The sequence below is a fragment of the Mustela nigripes genome, chromosome 14 (genome assembly GCF_022355385.1).
Source record: "Mustela nigripes isolate SB6536 chromosome 14, MUSNIG.SB6536, whole genome shotgun sequence".
In the NCBI taxonomy this organism is placed as follows: domain Eukaryota; kingdom Metazoa; phylum Chordata; class Mammalia; order Carnivora; family Mustelidae; genus Mustela; species Mustela nigripes.
In genome coordinates this window covers 27,423,326-27,450,535 of record NC_081570.1, presented here as the reverse complement: position 1 = coordinate 27,450,535, position 27,210 = coordinate 27,423,326, and the positions used below count along the sequence as shown (strand labels likewise).

Genomic DNA, 27,210 nt, shown 5'->3' with positions numbered 1-27,210 from the left:
AGCTTAACATTTACTCCACCTGCAGCAAGTTCACCATGGTCTCAGGTTATCATCTGCCAGTTCTCAAGAATACAAGGATTCATCTATATCAAAAGGCCGGTCCTTCCTCAGGCCCACAGTGAAAAACTGCAGTCATCGAGGCATCCCCTTTCCACTCAAACTACAAACACCCACTGCTAACCTAGCATCCGGAGAATGTTCACCCTAAACTCCGCTGCTAAGGCACCCACCTAACATTGACAAGAACAAGATGAGTTTATCATTCGATGAGCAAGCTTTTATGGCCACCTCCAGCTTAAGGCCCAAGTCCTCACCTGTGTATCTCTGGGCTTTTCTTGTTTTTAGCTGCGTCCTGCTCAGTTCCCCTCTTTAGGTATTTAGTAAAGCGCTCATGCAATGTCATTCCTGAGGACCCAAAGTGATGTTCTGTGGGAATTCAAAGAAAAACACATTACACTCTCAAAGGTGGGACCAAATATTCGACTCTTCTGCATGAACCCGAAGCCACAGAGATGTGATTCAAGTAGTCAAATCCATGTAACAGACACACTGAAAAGGGGAAGGAAAGATGCCCGGGTCACACACCATACAATGTTGGCTACTGAATGTCCACTGTCGCTCTGTCTTAGGATGTGGGTATGAGGAAACCCAGAGCTCACTTCTCTATGAATCATGGCACCAACTCCCCCTGGAGTTAAATTTTCAAGTAGAACCTCTAACTGGCCCACCCCAGCTGCTGTATCACTTCTCTTTACTACTCCCCAACCTGCCCACCTCAGTTTGCCCAGGACATGGCAGAATAACGCAGAGAAGAAATTCACACCACTAGGTCTCTGAGAGACCTCTAGAGGCTTCCATCTGACAGACAGGAAAAAAGAGAGGTGCTGGAAAAGCCACACTCCCTTCTTCAAGCCTTGTGTGAAGGATTTTACCTCTTCTCACGATCACAGGTTACTAGCATTTCGTAATCTTCAACACTGTAATTAAAAAATGGAAACTCCTCCTTGGAAGGAATTTCCTTCGAACCAGTCCCTAGCTTCAAAGGCGCTTTTGATGAGATAAAGAGGCCTGAAAGGCTCCCTTACGCACCCAGTCATCATTGTGCTTGTAGCAGAGGAAATGAAGCCCGCAGAAAGGGCGCTCGCAGCAGGCTCGGGGTGTGCACTCACCTTTCACATGGTGAACGATGGTCACTATGTGCTGGGCAAACAGTTCAGAGGGGCTCCGCTGGGACTGAGCTGACTGTATGTGCTGGAAAATGGAACGAAATTCCTGTTCCTTTTTGTTGCTATGGACTAGATCCCGACAAAGCTTGCGTTCCTGAGCCAATAAGCCACTGGGTCTGGAAAAGAAACATAGGGAGGCCCAGTGTAACAAGATATACAGAAAGTCCAAACATTTAAACCCTAAAAAAGCAATGCTTTTCTCCCCGAGAGTTTAAAATTTACCCACAAAGTTACTTTTTGCTTCCCACCAAAGTTCAAAGTAACCTCAGGGGACCATAACGATGGGAAAGGAAGGTTAAGGGCATCCAAAATCTCTCTCCCCTTTTCTCAGTGGGAGTCCTTAACAGGAACAAATGGGCAGGGGGATGTACTGAACCTCAGTGAGTCTTGTTTTCGGAGTCACTGAGCTTTTAACACACACAACAAACCAAAGAGTATTTTAAAAGATCAACTAGCTTGGCCAGCCAGGACCACTCAGTGAAGTGGGATGTGGCCAGAATGCTGCTCAGGTGTACTTCCCACTGGCAGTACAGCTTTTGCCCCAGGTACAAAACACAGTCAGCCAGGGCCTCCTTACTCTGCTCAAGTTGGGCCAGGCAACTCTCCCCTGCCCCTGCCCCAACTTTAAAACTGTTACATTATGTGATGGAGGTGTGTAATAACAGACTTCAGTAACCTAGCTAGGAATGGAAAAATGGATTCTGGACAGCTCCACAAGGCAAAATCATCTTAAACACATTTAAGGGAAAAAATGGGATGATGGCAAGTAGGGTAATGGATAGAGGTCAAGAGGTGGGGGGACCCAACACCCAGAAAGCCAGTCACTAAAAGATGCTTTATCACCCCTGTGATACGGTCCCTAACATACAACTGCTCAGTGACACATTAATTCCAGAAACAGGTGAACATTATCAGCACTGAAACTTGGACAGCAGGAGAAATACAAGAGGGGCCTGTCCTGGTTCCAGAACATCCTCAGGAAGAGGGGTTAGGAGATGCCCCTTAGCCCACTAAAGCCCTGAGGTTCAATGACTACATCTCACCTTGCAAGGTCCTCATCAAAAGAGTCCATCCGGACATTGACCTGGGCCTCTCGAGTAATGGAAAAGGAAGACTTCCCTGTGGAAAAGTCTCCTTTGGCTCCTAGCTTCTCTCGGCTCTCAGAGGTCTTTCTCGGGGGAGGTGATGAGTTTTTCTCCTGGACTGCTTTGTAAGCGGTCACTCGGAAATTCTTTTCAGGCACAAACCCCCTGTGCCCACTTTCGGTTCTCTTGGGTCCTCCCCGATCCTCCTTCTTGGATCTCTCTGAGAAAGATTCCTCCTCCAGCTCCTCTGTTTTCCTCTGCTTTTCCTTCCCTGGAGGTGCATATACCAGGCCCTCCCATTTGCCTGACTTCTCCTCCTCCTGGTTTTTGTTTGCCCCTGCTAGGGCTTTCGACATAAATTTGGGTTCATCATCAAACTCCGATTCCTTCCTTCCCTTAGCTTTGTCCTTATCTTGATCATCCATGTCTTCCTTATGGAAGTCTGCCATCTTCTTCTCAAAGTCATCTCGAAGCTTATACCTTTTGGGAGACTGGCTACCCCGAAAAGACTTGTCGGTATCAGTTTTGGGAGCAAATGGATCAGATTTCATTTTCGCATCACCCAAGCCCGTGTCAGAGAAGCTCCCTTTCTCTTTCATTTTCTCTTTATCGGTATTTGTTTGTTTCTGTTCCTTATCTTTTCCATTCTCTGTCTTCTGCTCATCTAGGTACCTATTTATAAAAACACAAGGGAGACACAAAAGAGGCCCCTTAAGCAACCTGATCTAAAATAGCACCATCTGGTCTTGTGTTTTTGATTCTTTGAACAAACATGTCTTGTGGATTCCAGTGTTACCAAAGGACTTTCTACTTGATTACTTTCTAGTAATTTCTGAAAAGCAGCCTTTCACAGATCTATGAACTTGGATGCCATTTAAGAGAAAAATACACGGTCCATAGAGTTGTGTTACAAGAGCAACCCAAAAGAAAACAGCAAAAGTAATTTTTAGGATACTAAAAAACAAAAACCTACTTACCTGTAAGTGGTCTAGGAAAAAAAAAATTAAGGTCTTATCCAACCTTCACTCAGTCACTTAAAATCTGCTTTCAGCAAAGTTAACATAGAATGTTCAACCTTGGACTGATTTTGCTTTTATACAACTCACATTTGGAAATACAAGTCTCAAAAAGAGACTTCATGTTTGCTTCAAGTCACCTAGAAGATCTAAATATGAAATATACTGTGAACACAAATAAAAACAAAATACAAGTTAATTGGGGGAAGGGGACAGAAACCATCCTACTCGTTCTTATGGAAAAGCAGAGCTCATGCCCGAGTCTCCTAATGAGACTCCCAGTTCTGGCAGGGAACCACACCTACACTTTAAAGCAGAGTCACTGAAGATTGGAAAAGTACACAGGCTGAACATCTCATCTGTACCATTAATGATGAAAGTCTAATCGAGTTATAGTGGCACTGCTATGGCAAAGAAGAATCGAAGGACAGGAGGACATCAAAGAATATGCTAATAAGGAAATGGGGAGGGGGTGGAACCACCTGCCCAGTAAATTCCTCTTAACAACCTAGTCCCCATACAACTTCCCTGTTAAGTCTCTGCCATCCCAATCCATCCAACCGCACAAACAAAGATTCAGTCCAACTCACCATGTCCCCCAGAGCAGAAAGACAGAAGCACAGTCACGTCCTCTCCTAACACGCAGCCTGGTCGGCTTCTACTGGGACACACACCCACCTTGTGATTTTAAAACAAGGGCTTCCTGGACTAAGCCTTGGGCTTTCCCATTCTGCCCAGTCTCCTCAACTGGAGAGTGTGAGGGTACGAGGTGTAGTTCTTCACCATGATGGGCTGATGCAGATCGATCACAGTAGATGGTGGGTCCTACAGGGTCTAACAGCTCCAATGGGCATTCATTTTGGCAAAGACCGTGTTTTTTTTTTTTTTTTTTTTTGATAGCTGACCCACAAATCTCTACTGTTCTCTGGCTTATATTGGTAGAATCCAAGGCAAATTTTATATGTGAAAACATCATTGCAGAGCAGTCTAAAACAACTTTATGCTGCAATACAAATTCAGGAAGGTAGGAAAGCTAGAGTTAAGCTAAAGGTTTCCTTGGGTGGTGTTTTCAAGTTTGCTAATGCGAAGTTTAGGAAACAGGGATTACCTTATTACCATTCATCACAGAGCTCTGAGATCACATTACAATTAAGCTGCCAGCTGGGGAGGCAGGAACACCACCAGGGAGGGGAAACAAGACACTTGCCTCTTTGTGTAGGCTGCTCCTCCTGGAGCAGATGCCTCCTCCTTCTGAGACGAGCCATACGTGGAGCCAGTGGCTGGTGGACTCTTACCCACAGGGCTCTTTTTGGATGGACTCAAGGACCCAGAGCCATGATCGAATTGACCTTGGTGTGTCCCAGCCTGGTACCCAGCACCACTCTGCAGAGTTGAGCCCATCTGGGACGTGTTGGAAAGCGGAGGGCTGGGTTTTGGCACAGGGCTTGGACGGGGTGAGCGCCGCCTCACCACCACCGACTGGAGTGGGCTTTTAAGAGCAGGGCTTCGCTCCCGGGGGCTCAACTCAGAAACGGCAGAGGCCCGTGATGCAGAACCAGCACTGTATGTGGTGGCATCTGGCCATGCTTTCGAACTGTCAGATGCTTTTGTATCTTGAGAGGTGCCTCCAGAGAACGTCTGTTCCTTGGCCTCGTCTCCTTGGTTATCCCCGGCAGCCTGAGATGGCCGGCTATCCTTTGAAGAGGACTTTTTCTCCTTTGTGGACTTGCGCTTGGAAGATTCCACTCGGCTGTGGTTGGAGGAAGAACGAGAGGATGAGGAGCGCCTTGACCTGTCAGAGGAAGACTTATCGGAGTTTCTAGAATGGCTCCTGGATCTTGGTGAAGGGGACCTTCTCTTTGGGGACCGGGATCGGGAACGGCCCCGACGAGGACTATATGCTTGCCGGTAATTCTGCCAATTGGAGCGGTAGTTTCCATAGCCACCTCGGTTATACTGGCCCCACGGATAAAAGCCTCTGTTGCGCCCACGGAAATAATAGGGCCTTCTATAGCCTCTGTTGTGACCTCGGAAATCCCGATTCTGATACACTCTTGGGTGATTTCTCTCTCTGTTATGAGCTGGAGAATATGATCTGGAACGAGACCTAGAACTGAAAAGGGGGATGGGGGAAATATTTGAATTTTTGACACAAGCCCTTTTATTTAAGAAATACCTGCCAACAAAGAGGTACAGTTTCAAACCTTGTTCTTAGGTATTTTATTTTCAGTTTTGTTCTCAAAGAAACAAACTTAAATATTTAATTCCACTGCTGACCCACATTAAGTGCAAACATATAGATAAAAATCATTTTCACCAATGATCCACTGAGACCGCTTCACTACTACCACAGCACGTTTCATTTTTTCTTTCTTTTTTCTTTTTTTACTGTAGCACATTTTAAACAGATATCAAATGTTCTTAATATAGTAAGCTAAACAAAGCCATTTTAATTAAAGTATACAAGTTGCTTTGAGTTTCACAGTGGCGCTAACGGTCCCCTAAATCCCCGGAAGTCAGGAAGAACACAAGCTCGGGTCTGCAGACCGGGGCAGGCTGTGCAGGTCCTTCAGCCCCTCCACTGGTATAACTTTCTACTCCTCATCCCATTTAGCCCTCTCTGTCTGTGCAGGGTTATTTTCTTAGAGTCCACTAGGACCTGGGATTGTAAATATGTAGTCCCAAGCAAAGAACACTTAAATAGGAACTTGGAGAATGCAACTTCCAAAGCTTAAAAGAATTCACTGAAATCAGATCAGCAAAATAAATAAATAAATAAAGGTTTTGTTTTTTGTTTTTTTTTTTTACTGAGAACCTGGATATGGTCTCACTACTCAGGTCTGAGTTTCTGTTGCGGAACACAAGATCCTACACCTGGGTGCCACAAGAGGGCACCATGTGATCACAAGACACCCAAGCACACAAGTTAACATAAGAAAACTATAAAATCAGCCCTCTTCCAGCATCACCACCCACATTTCTTTCCAGCCAACCTAAAGCCTAGTGTTGTGTTCTTCTTCATTCAACAGTATGGAACCCTAATAGAGCAAAGGCACATTTCCAGAACCACAGGGATTCAACAGTGACCTAACTTTGTAAACATTTCATGCTTATGAATGCTAGGCTTGTCAATGCTAGGGAGCATGTTAGGGAGCTTCGAATGCTAGGGAACTTCATTTCCACCAAAAAGCCAAAAGCTGTTATCTGTTGGGTGTAAAAATCCACTGGGGTCCTTGTATACCCGATGTGCCTTGTCAACTGAGACACAGATCTTTCATACTAACCACTACTCCTGAACAGTTAGATAAAAATATGTAAAATTATTAGAGAAGTCTTTCCAAAAATACTTTCTTCATACATAGTAGGATAAAACCCTTTGGCTAATCAACAGCACTTTCCATATTAGACCTAACTAGGAACAGATACATTCTGTTTGCCTGTTTTATAAATAACTACATTTAGCAAATGTGACAGGTCTTAACTCAACAATGGTGTTTTTAAAAAGAAACTTACATTTAATTTAATCTAAAGAAGATAAGGTGGAATTGGTCTTCCACTCCTTATTACCCATGGTGTTCAGGTTCTTTACCTACCCCAAGAACAACAGTGACTGGCAAAAATGCATCCTATTATTGGTTGTTAACGGTTGCTATTCAGGTACAATTAAAAAACAAAAACAAAAACTTACCTTCCATACTTTTCATTCGAAAACAGTAACAATATAAGAAAAGAAGGAAGAGGCAGATGCAGGCTATGAAACTGAACATGACCCGATTAAATGGCTATACTCGAGAGAGGTGATGCACCACCAGCACTAAGGAGGGTTTAATTCATGTTCCCATCCTCAGAGGCTACTGCTGCTTCTGTCACCAACTACTAGAGGGCCCTGTGGCATACTGCATCCAAAACCCGCAGTCACTGCACTGATGCAGGAACATGAGTCTCTGCAGATTGCAAATGAAGTTATTTACGAGAAGTCACTTAAAAGGATACGGTCTGTGAAATACAAGGAAACAATCAATTTTCTCCAATTCTGTAGAACTCAGCAGTTAAGTTAATTTAAAGGCATGGTTTCTCAAACTCTCTGGATAGTATACTTTCCTTATAGGAGAGGGAAAATAAAAGAAAAAAAAATCATGGAACAAATACGCCAGAAATAAAAATTGAACATCCAGTGGCAAATTCATCTGTTTCTAAAAAACAGAGATGTCAGACTAGAATCGAGTATGAAAACATGTTTTTTAGTGGAGAAATTCCTTCAAGATAACAATCTTCTCAGTATAAAAGACAGCACATGAAGTGGCTCTAGGCCTACCCCCACACATACTGCCCAAGATATTTTCCCCTCATTTGCCAAGTCAATGACCATGCCAAATAATCTGTAGAGGAAGAAGAGATCTGTCTAGACAGATCTGCCCAGAATCCCAGTTATCACAGATACTTCAGAGCTTGTTAGCATTTTTCACGCTGGTTTGTGTCAGTTCAATTTTGTCACTCAGTTTTGGTTGTATTAGCCTCTTGTTTTTGAGCCAGTTACTTGATTTCCATTCACTCGATTAAGTTTTAAAGTTACCTTTCAGAACCAACTGAGATAAACTGAAATTTAAATGGCCCAAATCTAAAGACTCTAGGTGCAAGGCAGGAGTTACAAAAAGCCACTGCTCAATCCCCCATCTTGATAGCAACTTCCTAAGGTAGATATAAATGTATTTAGTGGGCTCCCTCTTCTTTTTCCGGAGAGGTAAAAGGTGGGATAGAATTTTACTTATATGGATTCTCACACAAATGGGCAACAACCTCTATTTAGCCTACGTTTGAACTAAGTTTAGTATAAAAATGCATGCCCAAAAACCAAAGAGGAGAAGAAAGGCTAGGACTCATTACCTTCAAGGTGTAATGTTATCTTTAAAAATAAAAAATCTAGTGTTTCTTTTGTTTGAGGGAGAGACTCATTATATTCTACCTTCTTATCAGAATCATTAATATTTACGGCCGCCAACTTTTTATTCACCCTCTGGTCTGAAATTAATTTTCAGGGAGGTCTCTTACAGATTCCGTTTAAGAATCAACTTGTTCTCATCACTTCTTGGCCTTCTGGCTAGGATCAAGTGAAGAATTAACTTGTTCTTGTTGGGAGGAAAGAAAAAAAAAAAAGAATCCCACCAACCATCTCTTTAAAACATTTTTAGGAATACTACAAGACTACGGGAATAAAGAATGCAGCTTAATAACTACTATTCCTATGGTTTATTTTAAATTTCATAATCAGTTCATTTAACAAAAGAACTCTAGATACTCGCAAAATAAAGAATGGAGGGGGTGGGGGGGTCCCCAAGTGGTGAGACTGAGAAATTATCTCCCTGCCTGGTGCGATTCTGACAAAAATAACAAAAATTGTGCACATTATCCCCCTTTGGTAGTTAAATACAACACCATTCACATGTAGAAACTTGTATATACTAAAAGGTTCTTGTCTACTCAAAAGAAAATTAAAACAGTTTTAAAGACTAAAAAACCCAACTCCCAACACATGAAAAGAGGAAAGGCGTTGGAGGGTTAGCATCCTATTCTAAGACATAACTAACAATAGGGAAATCCACCTAAAGATGTCAATACTGGCTAAATTAAAGAATACTGGCAACAAATTACAAAGAATTCTTTGTATACTTAGGCACAGTGATGTCTACAAGAGTGACTTTTGAATAGCTTTGCTGTGGTTTACCAGACAGACACTGCTTATTAGTAACTGGCACATCGGGTATATGCAAACGATTCCCATTAAGTTTTTAAGGTTTAATTATGTTAAGAGTTAATAAGGTTGCTTTCCTCACAATGTCGGTCATACTATTAATCCTCTTAGCTATCTTTTCTTTGCCGATGATGCATATAAACTTTGGTCCAAAGCCTCCAGGAAAAAACAATCAGGTGTAGAGATTTGAAGCAAGCAGCTCAGATAAAAACAAAATGCTCTTCCTTCCAAAGTAGATGAGAAATAGTACATGCTGGCAGAGGAGAAAAGGAATTAGGCAAACAGCATGGCACTCAACGGTGATTTGGATTCGCAGCATTTCAATAAACCTGTAATATCTTACAGCCCATTATCCCTCTGCCTTAAGCCAACCCACTCCAACTGAAACTCATAGAAAGAATCCAGCAAAAGCTCTTCAGACACCCACAATGATCGATGCAATGGTTATCCTGATACACAATCACATCCCCTTACCTCAGCCTGCGTTTCCTTGAACGAGAGACAGATCGACTTCGGGACCGAGACTTTGAAAATGAACGAGAACGAGATCTTGATGCAGATCTTGAGCGGGAAGAGCGAGATCCAGACTTGGATTTGTTTGTTTTTGACATCTCTGAAGAGGTCACTTTTCAGTTACACCTAAAATAAGAAAACAGATTCAAACAAATGACGGAATACCTTTGCAAAGTTGACCTTCTCTGGACACTTAGAAACAATTAAACACACACACACATACACACAAAACAACTGATTAAAAACACTTTGCCCTTTTACCAAGAGGGATTTCTATGTTAACTGTACATCAATTAACAAGAAAACTTTTTTAGGGGCACCTGGCTGACTCAGTTGGTAGAGCACGCAACACCTGATCTCAGGGTTTGTGAGTTTGAGTACCGTGTTGGGCCTGGGGCCTACTTTAAAAAACAATTTTTCTTGGGGCGCCTGGGTGGCTCAGTGGGTTAAGCCACTGCCTTCGGCTCGGGTCATGATCTCAGGGTCCTGGGATCAAGTCCCGCATAGGGCTCTCTGCTCAGCAGGGAGCCTGCTTCCCTTCCTCTCTCTCTGCCTGCCTCTCTGCCTACTTGTGATCTCTCTCTGTCTGTAAATAAATAAATAAAATCTTAAAAAAAAAAACAAAAACAATTTTTCTTTTTAAAGGAGGGATTTCTAAGCAGTACAGTCCCAAACAGTTCAAGCCACAGCAGCAAATGGAAAATCTGATCTGTAGCCCTGATTTGGGAACAAAATGAAACAATGACAACAGTGAGAGGAGCTACCAATGATTTGGTATACAGTCATTGTCAATAAGCACACAAATTTTTCAGACTAAGTCAACTGTTAAAAGTATTGAAACCTGAGGCAGGTTTCCCAATTCTAAGAAAGAAAACCCTATGCAATGGGATCTTGGTTACTAAGTACATGGCAACATTTGACCATTTTCTACTCCCTGGGACTTAAAGTCATGAGGCAAATCCGTAACATTTAATTCCAAGAAAAAGATGAAGAAAATGTCACAGAACAACAAATGGGACTGGGGAAAACTGATAGCTACATGCAAAAGAATAAAACTGGATGACTTTCTTCTTATACCACACACAAAAATAAACTCAAAATGGATTAAAAGGACCTAAATGTGAGACCTCAAACCCTAAAAATCCTAAAAGAGAGCACAGGTAGTAATTTCTCTGACACTGGCTATAGCAACGTTGTTCTAGATGGGCCTCCTGAGATGAGGGGAAACAAAAGCAAAAATAAGCTATTGGGACTCCATCAAAATAAAGAGCTTCTCCACAGTGAAGCAAACAATTAATAAAACAGAAAGACAACCTACTGAATAGGAGATGAGATCTGCAAATAATGTATGTGATAAGTAGTATCCAAAATATACAAAGAACTCATACAACACATACACACAAACATACACAACCATTAAAAAATGGGCAGAAGAGGGGCTCTTGGGTGGCTCAGTGGGTTAAAGCCTCTGCCTTTGGCTTGGGTCATGATCCCAGGGTCCTGGGATCAAGCCCCGCATCAAGCTCTCTGTCAGCAGGGAGCCTGCTTCCTCCTCTCTCTCTGCCTGCCTCTCTGCCTGCTTGTGATCTGTCAAATCAATAAATAAAATCTTAAAAAAAAAAAAAATGGGCAGAAAACAGAACATATTTCTCCAAAGACAGACAGATGGCCAAGAGACAAAGGAAAAGATGCCCAACATCACTCACCATCAGGGAAATGCACATCAAAAACCACAGTGAGGTATCACCTCACACCTGTTAGAATGGGTAAAATAAAAAACACTAGAAACAACAAGGGTTGGTGAGGACATGGAGAAAAAGGAACCTTTGTGTGCTGTGGTGGGAATGCAAGCTGGTGCAGTCACTGTGGAAAACAATATGGAGGTCGCTCAAAAAAATTAAAAATAAACTTACCATATGATTGAGTAATTCCACTACTGGGTATTTACCCTAAGAATATGAACACACTAATTCAAAAAGACCTGGGCACCTCTATGTTTATTGCAGTAAAATTTAAAACAGCTAACATATGGAAATAACCCAAGTGTCCATCAACAGATGGCTAAAACGATGTGGATGAGGCACCCGGGTGGCTCAATGGGTTAAGCATCCCACTCCTGATTTCAGCTCAGGTCATGATCTCAGGGTCTTGGGCTCCGTGCTCAGTGGACAGTCTGCTTGAGACTCCCTCTCCCTCTGCCCCTCCCCACCTCCTTCTCTCCAAATAAATAAATAAATAAATAGATAAATCTCTAAACAAAATGTATCATCAAATACTCTAATACCATGGTGGCAAGGACTACATCCTGTAAAATACAGAGTATCAATCCATAACCACAGTACTAAGGTAATTTATAAAGTGAAGAGCTGTCACTTTCCTTTACCTCTTCTTTAGCATCAAGGGTCAACCTTCTTTCAGGTTTCCTATGAAAAAACAGAATTGCCTTTTCCTTTGTTTACCTCCTCCGCAGGAATGAATAGAGAGCCTCAGAGCTGCCCTGACAAGTTTGCTGGGTTTGGTCTGCGAGGTACGCTTCATCAAGCCAATTCACATACCCTCCTTTATACCCTACCACAACTCTGGGCATCTTCCAAGGAGCAAGAAGTTGAAGTGCTACAGCACGTGTCTATCAAAGACCAGGAAGAACAAGGGCTCTGTCAAAACCCACAAAGCTAGTTAACAGCCAAACCAGGCCAAAATTCCAGAGCTTATTCTATCACACATCCCTGCCTCACTGCTTTGCCTAAGAGTCTCTTACAACAACGTCCTGGCTTGGGAAGGGAAAATGATTATCAGCAAACATTTCACCCTCCCTTACCTCTTGGATTTTGTTATTCAGATCTCAGCTCAAAAGCCATCTCCTTAGAGGTTTGCCTAGCCACACAATCAAAAGTAGCCACCCAGTCCTTCTCTAGGGTACTCCAGGTTATAGGGGAAATAACCATAACCATGAAAAAGAGACCTGATTTAGAGAATGACGGAGAAACTGCTAGGAAGCCAGAGACAAAGGGTAGTGAGTAAGACATTGCCAAATGAGGATGCCAAAGACCTAGAGTCTAAACCCTGCTGAAGGGACTGAACTGCTGTGTGCTTCAGCAAGGTCAAAGGGCTTTCCACCTGATGATGTTTTTTGGCAGTGGCATCATTATGCAAAGCCAGGGTAGAGGATTAAGTTATTCAGGGATAGGAGGTGGAGGTTTAACCAAGCAATTTACAGAAATTAAGTACAGAAAATGCATTTTGTTTTTCTGGCCAGCCTTCAGGATGTTTTGGGTTTTTGGGGGGTTCAGTCCTGCTGAATGTCTTTTTTCTGTCACAAGTTTAGGGCTATCTTTGCCTCATAATATCTCTGCCCAATCTTTAATTTAAGCTTGAGCAAGAAATGAAAATCCTGGGCACCTGGGTGGCTCAGTGGGTTAAAGCCTCTGCCTTCAGCTCAGGTCATGATCCCAGAGTCCTGGGATCGAGCCCCGCATCAGGCTCTCTGCTCCACAGGGAGCCTGCTTCCCCCTCTCTCTCTGCCTGCCTCTCTGCCTACTTGTGATCTCTGTCTGTCAAGTAAATAAATAAAATCTTTAAAAAGAAAAAAAAAATGAAATGAAAATCCTTTTGGATTATTCACACAACAGGTGGACAATAACAGACTTTAAAAAGAAAAAGTTCAGGGAAAAAAAGTGGCAAGTTAATGTCAAAGGAAATGCTCATTTCAACTCCCAGAAATCAGAAAATTAAGAAGCTAATTTTCAGGGGCACCTGGGTAGCTCAGATAGTTAAGCATCAGCCTTCACCTCAGGTCATGGTCTCCAGGTCCTGGGATCGGAGCCCTGCACTGGGCTCCCTGCTCAGTGGGAAGTCTGTGCTCTCTCAAATGAATAACTAAAATCTTTTTTTAAAAGATTTTTATTTATTTATACTTGAGAGAGAGAGATCACAAGCAAAGAGCAGGGGAGGGGCTCAATCCCAGAACACCAGAATCATGACCTGACCCGAACCCAGGTACCCCTCAAATGAAGTTTTTTTAAATAAATAAATAAATAAAAGCTAATTTCATTAAGAAGAAAATGTTGTTACCTAAATACAGGCAGCACCAAACTTAACATTTCTACATGTATTAAACTTACTAGAATTGATAAGTATGCTTAAGAGTCACAATACTGTGATACACCCTCACTCCCACTCCTGGAACTTTTAAAATGTGAACTGAAACTAATTTTAAAAACATCATTAGGGCGCCTGGGTGGCTCAGTGGGTTAAGCCGCTGCTTTCAGCTCGGGTCATGATCTCAGGGTCCTGGGATCGAGTCCCGCATCGGGCTCTCTGCTCAGCAGGGAGCCTGCTTCTCTCTCTCTCTGCCTGCCTCTCCATCTACTTGTGATTTCTCTCTGTCAAATAAATTAAAAAAAAAAAACAAAAAAAAAAAACAAAAAAAACATCATTATACCATGAGAAGTGGAATAACTTTGGATGATACAAAAACACAGCTGGAAATAATCAATGAATCATTTAACTCATTCAAGAGGATGCTAGCTAGTGGATAAACACTTAAATTAAAATTAAAGCGGATCTGGGGTGCCTGGGTGGCTGAGTCAGTTAAGTGTCACTCAGCTCATGTCATGATCTCAGAACTGTGAGACTGACATGACTGGGTGTGGAGCCTGCTTGAGAGTCTGTCTCTCCCTCTGGGTCACCCCTCCTTAAAAAAAAATGTAAACCAGATTTGATCCTTGCCTTCATGGAGCTTATAGTCTAGAGGTGCTGAGAGACAACAAATATGCAACCAACCAAAAATGTAATTACAAATTCTGGTAGGTACTACAAGACAAAGATGATATAATGTTAAATGTATACAGTACAGTTGTGACTTATTTAGATAAGATGGTCAAGAGGTATTTAAGCTGTCACCTAAAGACGAACAAAGATCAAGTTACATGAAGAGAAAGGGAAAGAGGTGTCCAAAGGCAGTAAGTTTTTTTCCTCTCTCTTTTTAAAGATCTTATTTATTTATTTGACAGAGACAGACACAGTGAGAAAGGGAACACAAGCAGGGGGTGTGGAAGAGGGAGAAGCAGGCTTCCTGTTGAGCAGAGAGCCTGATATGGGGCTCTATCCCAGGACCTTGGGATCACAACCTGAGCCAAAGGCAGATGACTAATGACTGAGCCACCCAGGCGCCCCAAGTTTTTTCTCTTGATATACATACATATACTTTTTTTTTTTTTTTAAAGATTTTATTTATTTATTTGACAGACAGAGATCACAAGTAGGCAGAGAGACAGGCCGGGGTGTGTGGGCGGGGGATACAGGCTCCCCGCTAAGCAGAGAGCCCGACACGGGCCTCGAACCCAGGATCCCGGGATCATGACCCGAACTGAAGGCAGAGGCTTTAACCCGCTGAGCCACACAGGCGCCCCAGCATACATACACTTCTTAGTATAAGATGGGGACAATCATTAGTAAAGCCATTTGATCAAGTAAGTAAAATCCATTCAAGACAACTCTCAATTCTCTTTTGAAGACTTTTAGATGTCACCGTGATTACACATACCTTTTCCTCTATCATTTCTTTCATGTCCACGTCCTACAAATATATTGGGAAGTGAGAAAAACAAACACCCCGTGCAAATCAATGTGGCACCTTTTCACATGTTATGGGTACCGAGCATTTGATTTCTGTTCAAACCAGAATTTCCCCAAAAAGAAGTTTTGCTTTTTCATCAAAGCCCCCCATTCCTAGAGAGGCTGTTTCATTTAGAATATTATAAAACAAGTCAGGTCCCTACAGAAGGACTATGGTATAACATAGGCTCAGGGGAAAACATGTCCCCTCAAACACAATTTGGGTAAAACCTTCTCACATTTAAGATAAGGTAGTCATGCTCCTACACCAGATTATAAAAGAATCCACCAACTGAACAAGTAGCAATCAACAGTTATGATTAAGTGCCCAGCATGTTAAGGATGCAGAAATATAGGACCTGATTCCTCACCTCCTATAGTCAGGGGCCTGGTATGATCGAGTCTCAAACTCTCCAACACTCTTCAGACAATGTGGTAACATATCCCCATTACTACCTTGTTAATGTCAATTCGTTGTGTCTTCCTTCACTGGGATACTCAGAGCTTAAGAGTAAGTATACAAAGGTGGCCTAATATAGACTATTACTGCATCTGAAAATTTCTTTCTGGAAAGCCATACCAAGCACACACTGGCCCGAGTCTCAAGTCACTAAACCCGGATGTCTTTTCTCATACACCCTTCTGCAAGACCCCTCCTATACTCTGTATGTATTTACACTATTGTTTTCGTTCTTTTCTCCTCCAACCTTTCCTTTAAAACCCAAGAGAAGAATTTCAAACACCCTTTTGAAATCACTTCAGATACGAACCTGTCACTTGGAGTTAAGGTTCCCTTTAAGCTGTTCCTGCAGAGCCACCTGAGAGCACAGGTCCCAGAGCCATCAGCTCTTTCAAAGCCCAAGCCTTCTCCACCAGAACAATTTCTCTAATTACCAAGCAGATCAATGGGCCTTGGAAGAACAGATGCATTTTATTTAAAATGAAGATCTTAAGAGACATAATTATGGCTTTTATATCATTAAAATACATCTTACTTTTCAACCCCAAAACAAGAATATTGGCAGACAAAGCCAAAGCAAACTTCTCTAAATCAAAAACTCTCAACGAGGGGCACCTAGGTGGCTCAGTGGGTTAAGGCCTCTGCCTTCGGCTCGGGTCATGATCTCAGGGTCCTGGGATCAAGCCCTGCTTCAGGCTCTCTGCTCAGCGGGGAGCCTGCTTCCCTTCCTCTCTCTGCCTACCTCTCTGCCTACTTGTCAGATAAATAAAATAAATAAATAAATAAATAAATAAAATCTGTCAAATAATAAATAAAATCTTTTAAAAAAAACAAACACCTCTCAACAATAAGGAAGAATTAAATTATTCCTTTTCCCTTCTCACCCCAGATTTTGTTTTCATTGTCCCTAGTAATTACGCCAGCATTATCTTGGCAATTGTTAGGTATCTGCTGAATTCACCAGAATAAACATTATGGGAGTATTTATCCCATCGCCAGAACGCTGCAGGTAGCCTGAGAGGTCACACTTGTCAGGACTTTGGGTTCCTAAAACTAAGTAGTGCCAAATATAACCTCAAAACACTAAGGTTGGGGTTCCAACCTTAGCAGCACCAAATGACCAAGCTATATATATACCACACAACTATCCTTCAATCCATAAATACTTGGTTCATATTTTAAAAGTCTTCTTGGACTTTACCTTTACAGAAAAAGGATTTACTAGTCAAGTAAACAAAAACTAAAGGCAAACATACTACGACCTGAAACAAAATGGTAACATCAAGCAGACCCAAAGCCTTCCTAGTAAGTCCTTTAAAGCTTTCGAAACCCACGGACAGATAGGTAAATGGAGTTGGCTGAGGGACTAACGCACGCCCGTGATGAAGTCTAATCTCTGGCTATCTGCATCTACACTGCTTGAAGGGCTCCCCCACTGTAATTTCGTGTCTAGAGAGGGCTTTGCTTGAACAGACTATACTTTTTTTCTCTTCTCATTCCCGTATCAAATTTACTATCTCGCAGAATACTCCATTTCTCCAAGAGAGCAGATTCACAACATTTTACACCGTGTTGAACTCTCATTTCAACGTACACATTACAACCAATTTGAGACCAAAGTACGAGCTGCTATTCTGATGAACAGCAGCCTCTTTTTCTAGCACCAGCAGCTTCCTTGCAGCAGTGAGGCATACAGAGGTGCCTGTATGTTATTAGACTGTATTAACATCATGAAGCTTTCATTACTAGAATACATTTCATTACTAGAATACATTCTTCCTCCAAGCACTCATGACAGAAAACCCAAGTTTTAATTCAAGAAAGCGAGAGTGTTACAAAGGAAGAACACTTTTTTTTTTTTTAATTTTATTTATTTATTTGACACAGAGAGAGAGAGAGAGATAACAAGTAGGCGGGGGTCACAAGTAGGCAGGCTCTCTGAGCAGAGAGCCCGATGTGGGGCTCAATCCCAGGACCCTGAGATCATGACCTGAGCCAAAGGCAGAGGCCCAATCCACTGAGCCACCCAGGCACCCCTGAAGAACACTCATTTTAATGTTTAATTTGGGTTACAGGACCTAAGTAAGCTCTAAACCTAGACAATTTCAGGTCAGGATCAGTAAATATCACCTTCTAAGTGCAAAGTAAGAGAAAACTAATGGTCAAAACAGACAAGAATAATCACCTATAGAAATCTTCCCCAAAATCAGTCCTCCAAAAGGAAGTGCAAGAATCTTATGAACAGGGCGCCTGGGTGGCTCAGTTGGTTAAGCAGCTGCCTTCGGCTCAGGTCACGGTCCCGAGTCCTGGGATAGAGTCCCGCATCAGGCTCCCAGCTCCATGGGGAGTCTGCTTCTCCCTCTGACCTTCCCGCCTCTCATGCTCTCTCTCACCGTCTCTCTCTCAAATGAATAAATAAAATCTTTAAAAAAAAAAAAAAAAAGAATCTTATTAGCATAAGGCTTATTAAAATTCTTCTAGGTAAGACCCTAGTTTAAAATGTAAATACCAGGCATCTGGGTGGGTCAGTCAGTTGGGGGTCTGCCTTTAGTTTAGGTCATAATCCCAAGGTTCTGGGATCAAGCCTATACAGGTCTCTCTGTGGGGAGCCTGCTTCTCTTCCCAACTCCTCTGTCAAATAAAATAAATTAAAATCTTTGATAAGGGGCGCCTGGGTGGCTCAGTGGGTTAAAGCCTCTGCCTTCGGGCTCAGGTCATGATCCCAAAGTCCTGGGATCGCGCATCCGGCTCTCTGCTCAGCGGGAAGCCTGCTTCCTCCTCTCTCCGACTGCCTCTCTGCCTACTTGTGATCTCTGTCTGTCAAATAAAAAAATAAAATCTTAAAAAAATATATATATATATATATATATAAATCTTTGATAAAAAAAATGTAAATACCATATTATACCCTGAATACTGAAATGCATAGAACACCTATGACATACACTTATAAATATACAAGTTTTAGTCATGAATAAATATTGAAAACAGGAAACTAAAGCACAAGAATTTCCATCTTCTTGAAGTTCAAAAAAAGAGAAAGCTATGATTTTATGACCCATAACAGTCATCTGTAAGAAACCTTAAAGTATGAGACCAGAGTTCAAAGCTGAAAGTTAGCAAATAGCCCAGTGAAAGTTTCTGCCTTGGGCAACCCTCTGGGGCCCCTCTCTCTTTGGAAGCTTTGTACTAAACCCACCGAAAGAAATAAAGTTTCTGCTTTGCTTCTGTCTAAGACAAGCTGGGATGAAAATATGTTTGTCTCTAGGAAGGTGAAGTTTACAGGATATTTAGGTTGACAATGACGAAAAGGATTTTAAACTGGGACTATCCTCTGAAGGGCTAGGATGTATTATTTCCTCAACAAGGGCCATTCAGCTACACTCATAAGGGCTCACTACTCAAGAACATTCAGTTCCTGGGGCACCTGGCTGGCTCAAAGTCAGCAGACCATGGTTGAGTCTTGATTTCCGTCAGGGTTCTAAATTAAAGCCCTACATTGGGTGTAGACCTACTGGGGGTGGGGGGGGGGGCAAGGAGCAGCTAGCTCCACCTACTCCATATCTAGAATACATTCATAGAACATCCTTCTAATTCAGTCTAACTTACTCTCTGAATGGACCAGCCCACCAAAAAGACCACCTTAGGCAAAAAATGGCTTTCTTGATGGATGTTACCTATTGAAAACAGATTAAAGTATCTGCCCTCTGCTCAAACCATAATCCCAGGGTACTGGAAAGGAGTCCCCCATCCCGCTCCCTGCTCGGCAGGAAGGATGCTTCTCCCTCTCCCTCTGCCCCTCCCCCATACTTGTGCTCTCCCCCTCTCAATCAGACATATAAATCTTTAAAAAAGGAAGAGAAAAATGATTCCCTGGCACTTTGATTACCAGTAACAACTGCTAAAGTTTACCAAGATACGCTAGATAAGGAGCTACAAACCTTAATTACCTCATTTTTATAAACCTAAACCTCTTTAACTACTATGTTCTGAACCAGTTTTACAGAAGAGAAAACAAGGACCTGAGTTAGGTAACTCGCCTCCCGAAGTTCCAAAGCTAAATAGGTCCAAAATTCAATCACACGCTTTTCCAACATTGTGACTCACCATCACCTTACAGGTTAGCTATTCTATTTTCATATTTCAGCCATCAGTCTCTTGTGAAGCTGTTTAGTTAAAAAAAAAAAAAATCTCTGAAGCATAATGATCTCTGGGAATTTAGTTCTTCCACCAGCAAAGCAGAAATGCTCAACAAAAGCAACCAGCTCTCTTCTCCAACCCCTATCTCTAACTTGTAACATTCCAAAAAATGGAAACATATTCTGCTTGAAACCGGCCTCAGAACTTCCAGTACAAAAAGAAATCTTTTACCAAAGACAATACGAATGTTTCTGTTATAGATCATTTGAGAGAACCTGAACAGGAAAACTACAGCCTGGTGTAGAGAACAAAGGGCTTCATGTAACAAGAGACTACTAACAAGAAACTCAAATATAACCACCTAGAATTTTTTAAATGGTCCTTGCTTGGAAAGGGGCAGCTCAACACCAGCCCTCTTCTGCGAAGATTGTCTGCTGTAGAGCTTCCATCCATCTTTAAACATGATGATAAGCTACAGGTTTTCCACAGAGGTCTAAGAGACTGAGGAGGTCTCTTTCTATTCCTAGTGTGTTGAACATTTTAATTATGAAAGTGTGTTGGGATTTTTTTTCCCAAATGTTTTTATTGTGTCACTGAGATCATGTTCTTTATTCTATTTATACAGTTTATTCCATTAACTGGTTTTCAACGGCTATTGGAGAACACCTGCTTTTAAAACAGATCTTAAAATTATCCTCAGCTGCTTATGGGTCTCTACCGTAACTCTGAAAAAACCAGAAAAGCTCCTGAGACCTGATTCCATATGGGCCTGCCCTGGCTGTCCCTTGCCCACAACTAAGTCTCTGCTATGCCAAGAGGACAGCACACTTTTCCAGATCAGATGGCACTACATCCAATGACCATAAGGTAACCTAAGAGCGCTAACCGAATTAGTTGAACAATTCGGGACACCCAAACCAGGAGGCTACAAAATGAAGTGGCTAGAGATCCTGGTATCCACTGCATCTTCAGCACTCTGCACGGTGTGTAGCCACAGAGTGAACACTTCACATTTGCTAAATGAACTGATCCTTTCAAACTTGCTCTTCATTCTCCAAGCTCCCCACCCACACCAGCAGGAGTAACAAAAGACCAGTTGATCAAATATTAACAATACAATCCAGAATAGAATTCAGTCCATACCACAGCCCTAATCATGCCTGCTAAATTGAAAGTTGAGATCACTCTTAACCGTTCTACGTCTTACACCAACACAGAGAAGACCAAACAGACCTCAAGTGTTAGGGAGAGACACTCACACTTCACTTATTAGTGACATGTTAGAGTAAAACTCTACTGCCACCAAGTCAGTCAACGCAGCATCCTTTCAGCAGTAGCTAGGATAAGAAGCAGAAAATTCTTGGTGAACAAGATACAAAATGACCAAGATAGAGAAAAGACAGAAGCAGAAATACCAAGAGAGAAATTCAGCATTCATAAAAAGATAGTGGGCAAAGCAGTGTGCCTCTGGAAAGTTCAGGGTAGGAGAAAAGAGCTCAGGTGAAATATTAAACATGTTTACTATTTTATGCTTTCCTCTAGAGATTATCCCTCTCCTGAGTGAAAGAGGGAAACAGAATCAAGAGCAGCTGGGGGTATCTCTAGGGTAACACTTCGTCCAGGCTTCACTCCCCACCTGTATCCCTGAAGGAACTGAAATGAGGTGGGGGGCGGTGGGGGAAGACAATAAAGTGGTCTCTGATTTCAATTCAGAACCGAAATTAGTATACTTATGGGTTTATTTAAGAATTCACTCTAATATGTGGCTTTCTTAAATTATTAAGTAAATCAGTAAGTACAATACTAATTTCAATTCTGAGGCCCTAAAATTTATAGAGAATAATCACAATGTGCATTCAACACCTTCCTAAAGGTGGAAAAGGGCCTGTGGGGAGAATGGCAATTACTGCTTGAATAATTTAAAGACACAACAAAAGGCCTGGCCTTGCTTAGGTTATAAAATCAAAATTATTCTGGGGGTACCTGGCTGGTTCAGCAGTAGAGGACAAAACTCTTTTGATCTTGAGGTCATGAGTTCAAGCTCCACACTGGGCAAAGAGCTTAATTTAAAACAAAACAAAACAAAACAAAAACTATTCCGAAGTTTAGTACTAAAATTCTTAAAAGTTTAAATATCGAATTCTATGGACTCTGGCAGAAGTGCTTCACAAATGTGTAATATATAGGTACAGATGTACACAAAAGACATACCTATAAGCACATGCAGCAAACTGTTAACAGCGGTGACCTCTGCAGAGCAAGAAGGGAAGTATGAAGAGGCAGAGGGCAGGAGAAAAAGAGACACAAAATGAGGTAGACAGGATGACAGCTTCTTACTTTACATATAATTCTCTCAGCTGGTCATTTTGCAGATGACTTCCCCCCATATTCTAAAAAATCAAAGTTGTTGACATTCCAGAGTTAATGGGTTGACTCTTATCTTTAATGTGGAATCAAACATCTATCCATCTCCTTCTGAGATATCTTTAAAAATCCAAAACAGCCATTTCCATGATCCTAGATAAATAAAGCTGCATTATAATTACTCAAAGTCCATCTGGGGAAACCTTATTACAGTAGGACTGTTTTATTCTTTTATGTCTTTAAAGAGGATTAAGAAAGGCCAGCCTTATAGCCAACTGAGTTCTATTACTTTAAAATGTATTTATTATGGAAGTGTTGATTCATACACAAAACTAGAAAAAAACAGTTGAAAGAACCCAAGTGTACCCATCACCCAGCTTCAAAAACTACCCTCTGCAGGTTGGCTCTATTTATAGTCAAAATCCTAACTAGTATGGGCGGATATAGCCAGTCTCTGCAGCTATTTTCCTGTATCTTTTCCCTTAAAATAAACAACAACAACAACAACAACAATAATAAAATACAACAGAGATTCCCTGTATTAAGAAACCCCCCCCCCCAAAAAATACCAAATCACTGTACTGTACACCTGAATCTAGTATGTCAATTATATCTCAATTTAAAAAAATACACCCAGGGGCACCTGGCTGGCTCAGTCAGTACAGCATGCCACTCTTGATCTCGGGGAAGGGAGGTGCCTATGAGTTCAAGCCCCATGATGGATATAGAGATCACTTAAAAAAAAAAAAAAAGTAATGAAGAGACCCAATTTGCTCACCTCCACATGTTTCTCCATGTATCCTCTGCAAAGAAGTCCACAAGGAAGATCATTTATCAGCAAATAACAATCCCTCTGACTTAACTTCAGACACATTTAAAGCCAATTCCAAAGTGCAACCCTAAACTACCTCCTAATTACCGGACATGAGAAGTCTAAAATACCATTCCCATGGTGGGCTGTTTCATCGACCTGTTTTTAGAAGTGTGAATACCTTGTAACAGCTGAGAAAATCACTTTGAGAGAGCAGAAAATACGTATTAACAAATACACATTTGATTAGCAACCCCCGTAAGCTAAAAGCCTTCTAATACAAAGTCCAAAATCCTCTGTAAAAATTTTGAGCTCACGTCAACTGTTTGGCATTTAGGGAAATACATGATATGGTCACTTGTTCCCCAGTGTGGTTTTTTTGGGGCCGCTGGGTGACTCAGTCCATGTCTGGCTTCAGCTCAGGTCCGGGTCCTGGGATTGAACCCCGCATCTGGCTCCGTGCTCAGTGGAGAGCCTCCTTCTCCCTCTGCCTCCACCTCTCTGCCCTGCTTGGGCTGCTCTCTCTCTGTCTCAAATAAATAAATAAATCTTTTAAAACTGATTTACTTATTCATTTGAGCTGGGGTGAGGGGACAGTGGGGACAAAGGAAAAGAGGATCTCAAGCAGACTCCCCGCTGAGTACAGAGCCAGACTTCACAACCCTGAGATCAGGACCTGAGCCAGAATCAAGAGTCTGACACTCAGCTGACTGAGGCACCTAGGCATCCCTCCAATGTGCTTTTTGTCAGCCTTACTATCAACTTCCCTCAAAGTAACAATTTTATTAATGAAAGCATATACTTTAGTTCACTTATGTTAACAACGACCTGTTTACAAAAAACAAATTCCCAACTGTCCTTCCTAACTGTTGTTGTTGAGCTGGAAAGAGAATTCTGAGGAACCAGCTTGGCAACCTTCACAGAAACAGTGCAGCACAGGGACCCCTCTGTGGCCTGAAACAGTATCTGGCCCTTGGTCTGTGTGTCTCAGGGTTAAGTGCAGAAACAAAGACCCAAATCCATGTATTGTTTTCATTGCATAAAAAAAATTATCCATTATTTCTCCACAGACACATGGATAATTTTTCTGAGTAGTAAGAAGTTTCCCTGAGGGTGAGCTCTACAGCAGTTTAAAAGAGAAGCAACTGAGGAATGGCAAGCCTGGATTATGTGTGGATTATCTGTAATAATACAACCTTTTTTTCTCCCTAGATCAAGAACATTGCCTATGAGGGAAATAGTAAGCCAGCTTTTAACAAAAGTTCAATTCCAAGTCCTCCAAAAAGTCAATCTCTGTCTCTCTTTTCTAGCACTAGTACTTCTTTGGATGGCAAACAGGAACTCCAGATTCTCTCAGGAAATCCGTACCAAACTGGGTAGCAAAAACAGAAGAAAAGAGGGGGAATTTTCTACTGTCACTTCAATCTTGAGGGAAATTCCAGGGTAAGGGGTAATCCTTTCCTAATTAATTGCATTATTACTTACTCTGGACACTTTGGGCTCAGTCCAACAAAGCTCATTTCCTAAAGTCGCCTGATAACTGTTACAGATTCCGCTGGTGTATCCAGCAGGGAGCACAGCCGACCTCAGGAGGTCTTCTTGACATCCCTCCTTTCAAGCCCAAGCACCAGCCATCATCGGCTAATAAACAACGGACTGTAGCTCTAGTCTCCTGCTTGACCATTTGCAAACTTTTTTCTTCCCTCCTTGCCCCCAAAATATCAAGATGCCCAGGAGAGGAAGGGAACTTCTTTTTTCTTTTCTTTTCTTTTCTTTTTAAAGATTTTATTTATTTATTTGAGAAAGAGACACTGAGAGAGAGCATGAGAGGGGAGACGGTCAGAGGGAAAAGCAGACTCTCCGAGGAGCTGGGAGCCTGATGAGGAACTTGATCCTAGGATTCCAGGACCATGACCCAAGCAGTTACCTAACCAACTGAGCCACCCAGGCGCCCTAATCCTTTTTTTTTGGACACTGGGAGCAATGAAAAGCTGTAAATAAATAAATGAATAAATAACTGGCACCAAGCAAGTATGCAAGCACCTTAAGTGAGAGAAATGAAAGAAATTTACCAAAACCAATTGCTCTGGATAAACCCAGAAACTCTTATATAAGGCAATTGTTTTTATCTCTTTGTAGCCATTTTTTAATCAATAAAGTGAGGATCTGAACAGCCCACCATTGTCAAAAAACTTGAAAAATTTACACAAACCTTAGCAGGACATTCCTCATCCTTACTTCAGACATGTCCTAAAACTGGAATTAAACAGAACAGCTTAATCTTTTGGTTTAAAAAAAAAAAAAAAAACACATCCTGGGGCTCCTGGGTGGCTCAGTTGGTTAAGCAGCTGCCTTCTCAGGTAACACATGCCTTCTCATGCCTTCTGCCATGATCTCAGGGTCCTGGGATTGAGCCCTATGTGGGCCTCCCTGCTCAGCTCTCCCTCCCTCTACCCTTCCCATCGCCCCCCCACCCCACTCATGCTCCCTCGAGCTCTTGCTCTCTCTCTCTCAAATAAAATCCTTTTTTAAAATTATTTTTTATTTGAGTGGTGCCTGGATGGCTCAGTCATTAACCATCTACATTCTGCTCAGGTCATGATCCCAGGATCCTGTGGGATCGAGCCTGCATTGGGCTCCCTGCTCAACAGGAAGCCTGCTTCTCTCTCTCCCTCTCCCCCTGCTTGTGTTCTTTCTCGCAGTCTCTCTGTCAAATAAATAAATAATAAAATCTTTAAAAAAAAAAAAAACAGAAACAAACCCCCCCCCCCCAAATTATTTTTGAGAGAGAGCACGAGCAATGAGAGGGGCAGAGGGAAGCAGACTCCTCACTGGGCAGGGAACCCGATGCTGGACTTAATCCCAGGACTCTGGGACCATGACCTGAGCTGAAGGCTGATGCTTAACTGAGTCACCCATGCACCCCTCAAATAAAAATCTTGTAAGAAAATAATCATCCTTCCATCTCCAGCCAATCAGTACTGAAACTTACTATAGAAGTAATCATTTCACATTCATCACATTCTATTCCTTTATAAAAAAACTAGCCAATCTGCCTGAAAATACATTATTAGCTGACCAGGGACTTGGCCACTTACCTTCTGACTATAACTAAAAATTTAGCATTTGGGCCACCGGGGTGGCTCAGTCGGTTCAGCACCTGACTCTTGATTTCAGTGCAGGTCATGACTGTAAGATGGAGCTCTGCACTCAGTGGGGGAGTCTGCTTCTGAATCTCTCTCCCTCTGCCTCTATCCATCCCTCTCACTCTCGGGCTCTCTTCAAACAACAAACCTTACCAACTTGCATCTGGGACAAGCCACCCATACCAAATTCAGGCAAGCCCCTCACCTGGTAAAGATGAATTCCCAGAACAAGTCAGGGCTCTGCTACAGACCCCTGTCAATATGTGGGACACTGCTTCTAGCTTCTTCCATCACAGAGTCAGCAAGAAGTCACATTTCCTTCTTGCTCTTCAGTGACTTAATTAATTTCTTGTCCCAATGATAGGGCAAAGTCCACTCCTTCCATCTTTCACTTTTTAAAAGAACAGGACCATATTACAATTCCGGTTTGGGGGGGGGGGGTTGTTGTTGTTGTTTAAATTAAAAAGAGGGGTGCCTGCGTGGCTCAGGTCATGATCCCAGGGTTCTGGGATTGAGCCCCACATCGGGATCCCTGTTCAGCGGGAAGCCTGCTACCTCTCCCACTCCCCTTGCTTGTGTTCCCTTCTCTTGCTGGGTTTCTGTCAAATAAATAAAAATAAAACATTTAAAAATTAAAAAAGAAAATGTTTAAAGTAGACTCCACATCCAACGTGGGGCCTGAACTCACCACCCCGAGATCAAAAGTCACATACTCTATCAACTGAGCCAGCCAGGCACCCCAGGACCATACTACTTCTGAATACTTAGAAAAGTAGGAAAAATTCAGTGATATGTATTTTCAGTAAACACAGAGTACAGCAGGCAGAAAGGCACTAGTTATTTCAAGGCTGATTTCCACACAGCAATCAGAGTTCCATAAAGCTTGCTTACTTGCCTTCTTTGACATCAGAGAAAATATTAGGATCCCAATGACAAATCTTTGCTGGGGGAACACCTTTATTCACTCTTTTAATCAAACTATTTTTCCCTCAGGGCACCTGGGTGGCTCAGTGGGTTAAAGCCCCTGCCTTCGGCTCAGGTCATGATCCAAGGGTCCTGGGATGGAGCCCCACATCGGGCTCTA

The 27,210-nt window shown here is 42.2% G+C and overlaps 1 protein-coding gene across 3 annotated transcripts in view; it reads right to left on the bottom strand.

The window, feature by feature from the left end:
• Window positions 1-27,210, bottom strand: part of THRAP3 (thyroid hormone receptor associated protein 3) — a 75,709-nt gene that overhangs the window by 9,370 nt on the left and 39,129 nt on the right. For all 3 annotated transcript variants that reach the window (XM_059377267.1, XM_059377269.1, XM_059377268.1), the window contains 5 exons: window positions 9,551-9,715; window positions 4,535-5,440; window positions 2,270-2,983; window positions 1,170-1,342; window positions 315-426 (listed from right to left, as the gene is read on the bottom strand). In XM_059377267.1, the coding sequence (XP_059233250.1) occupies window positions 315-426; window positions 1,170-1,342; window positions 2,270-2,983; window positions 4,535-5,440; window positions 9,551-9,687 (2,042 nt within the window). In that variant the 5' untranslated portion in view covers window positions 9,688-9,715. The remainder of the gene's footprint in view (window positions 1-314; window positions 427-1,169; window positions 1,343-2,269; window positions 2,984-4,534; window positions 5,441-9,550; window positions 9,716-27,210) is intronic.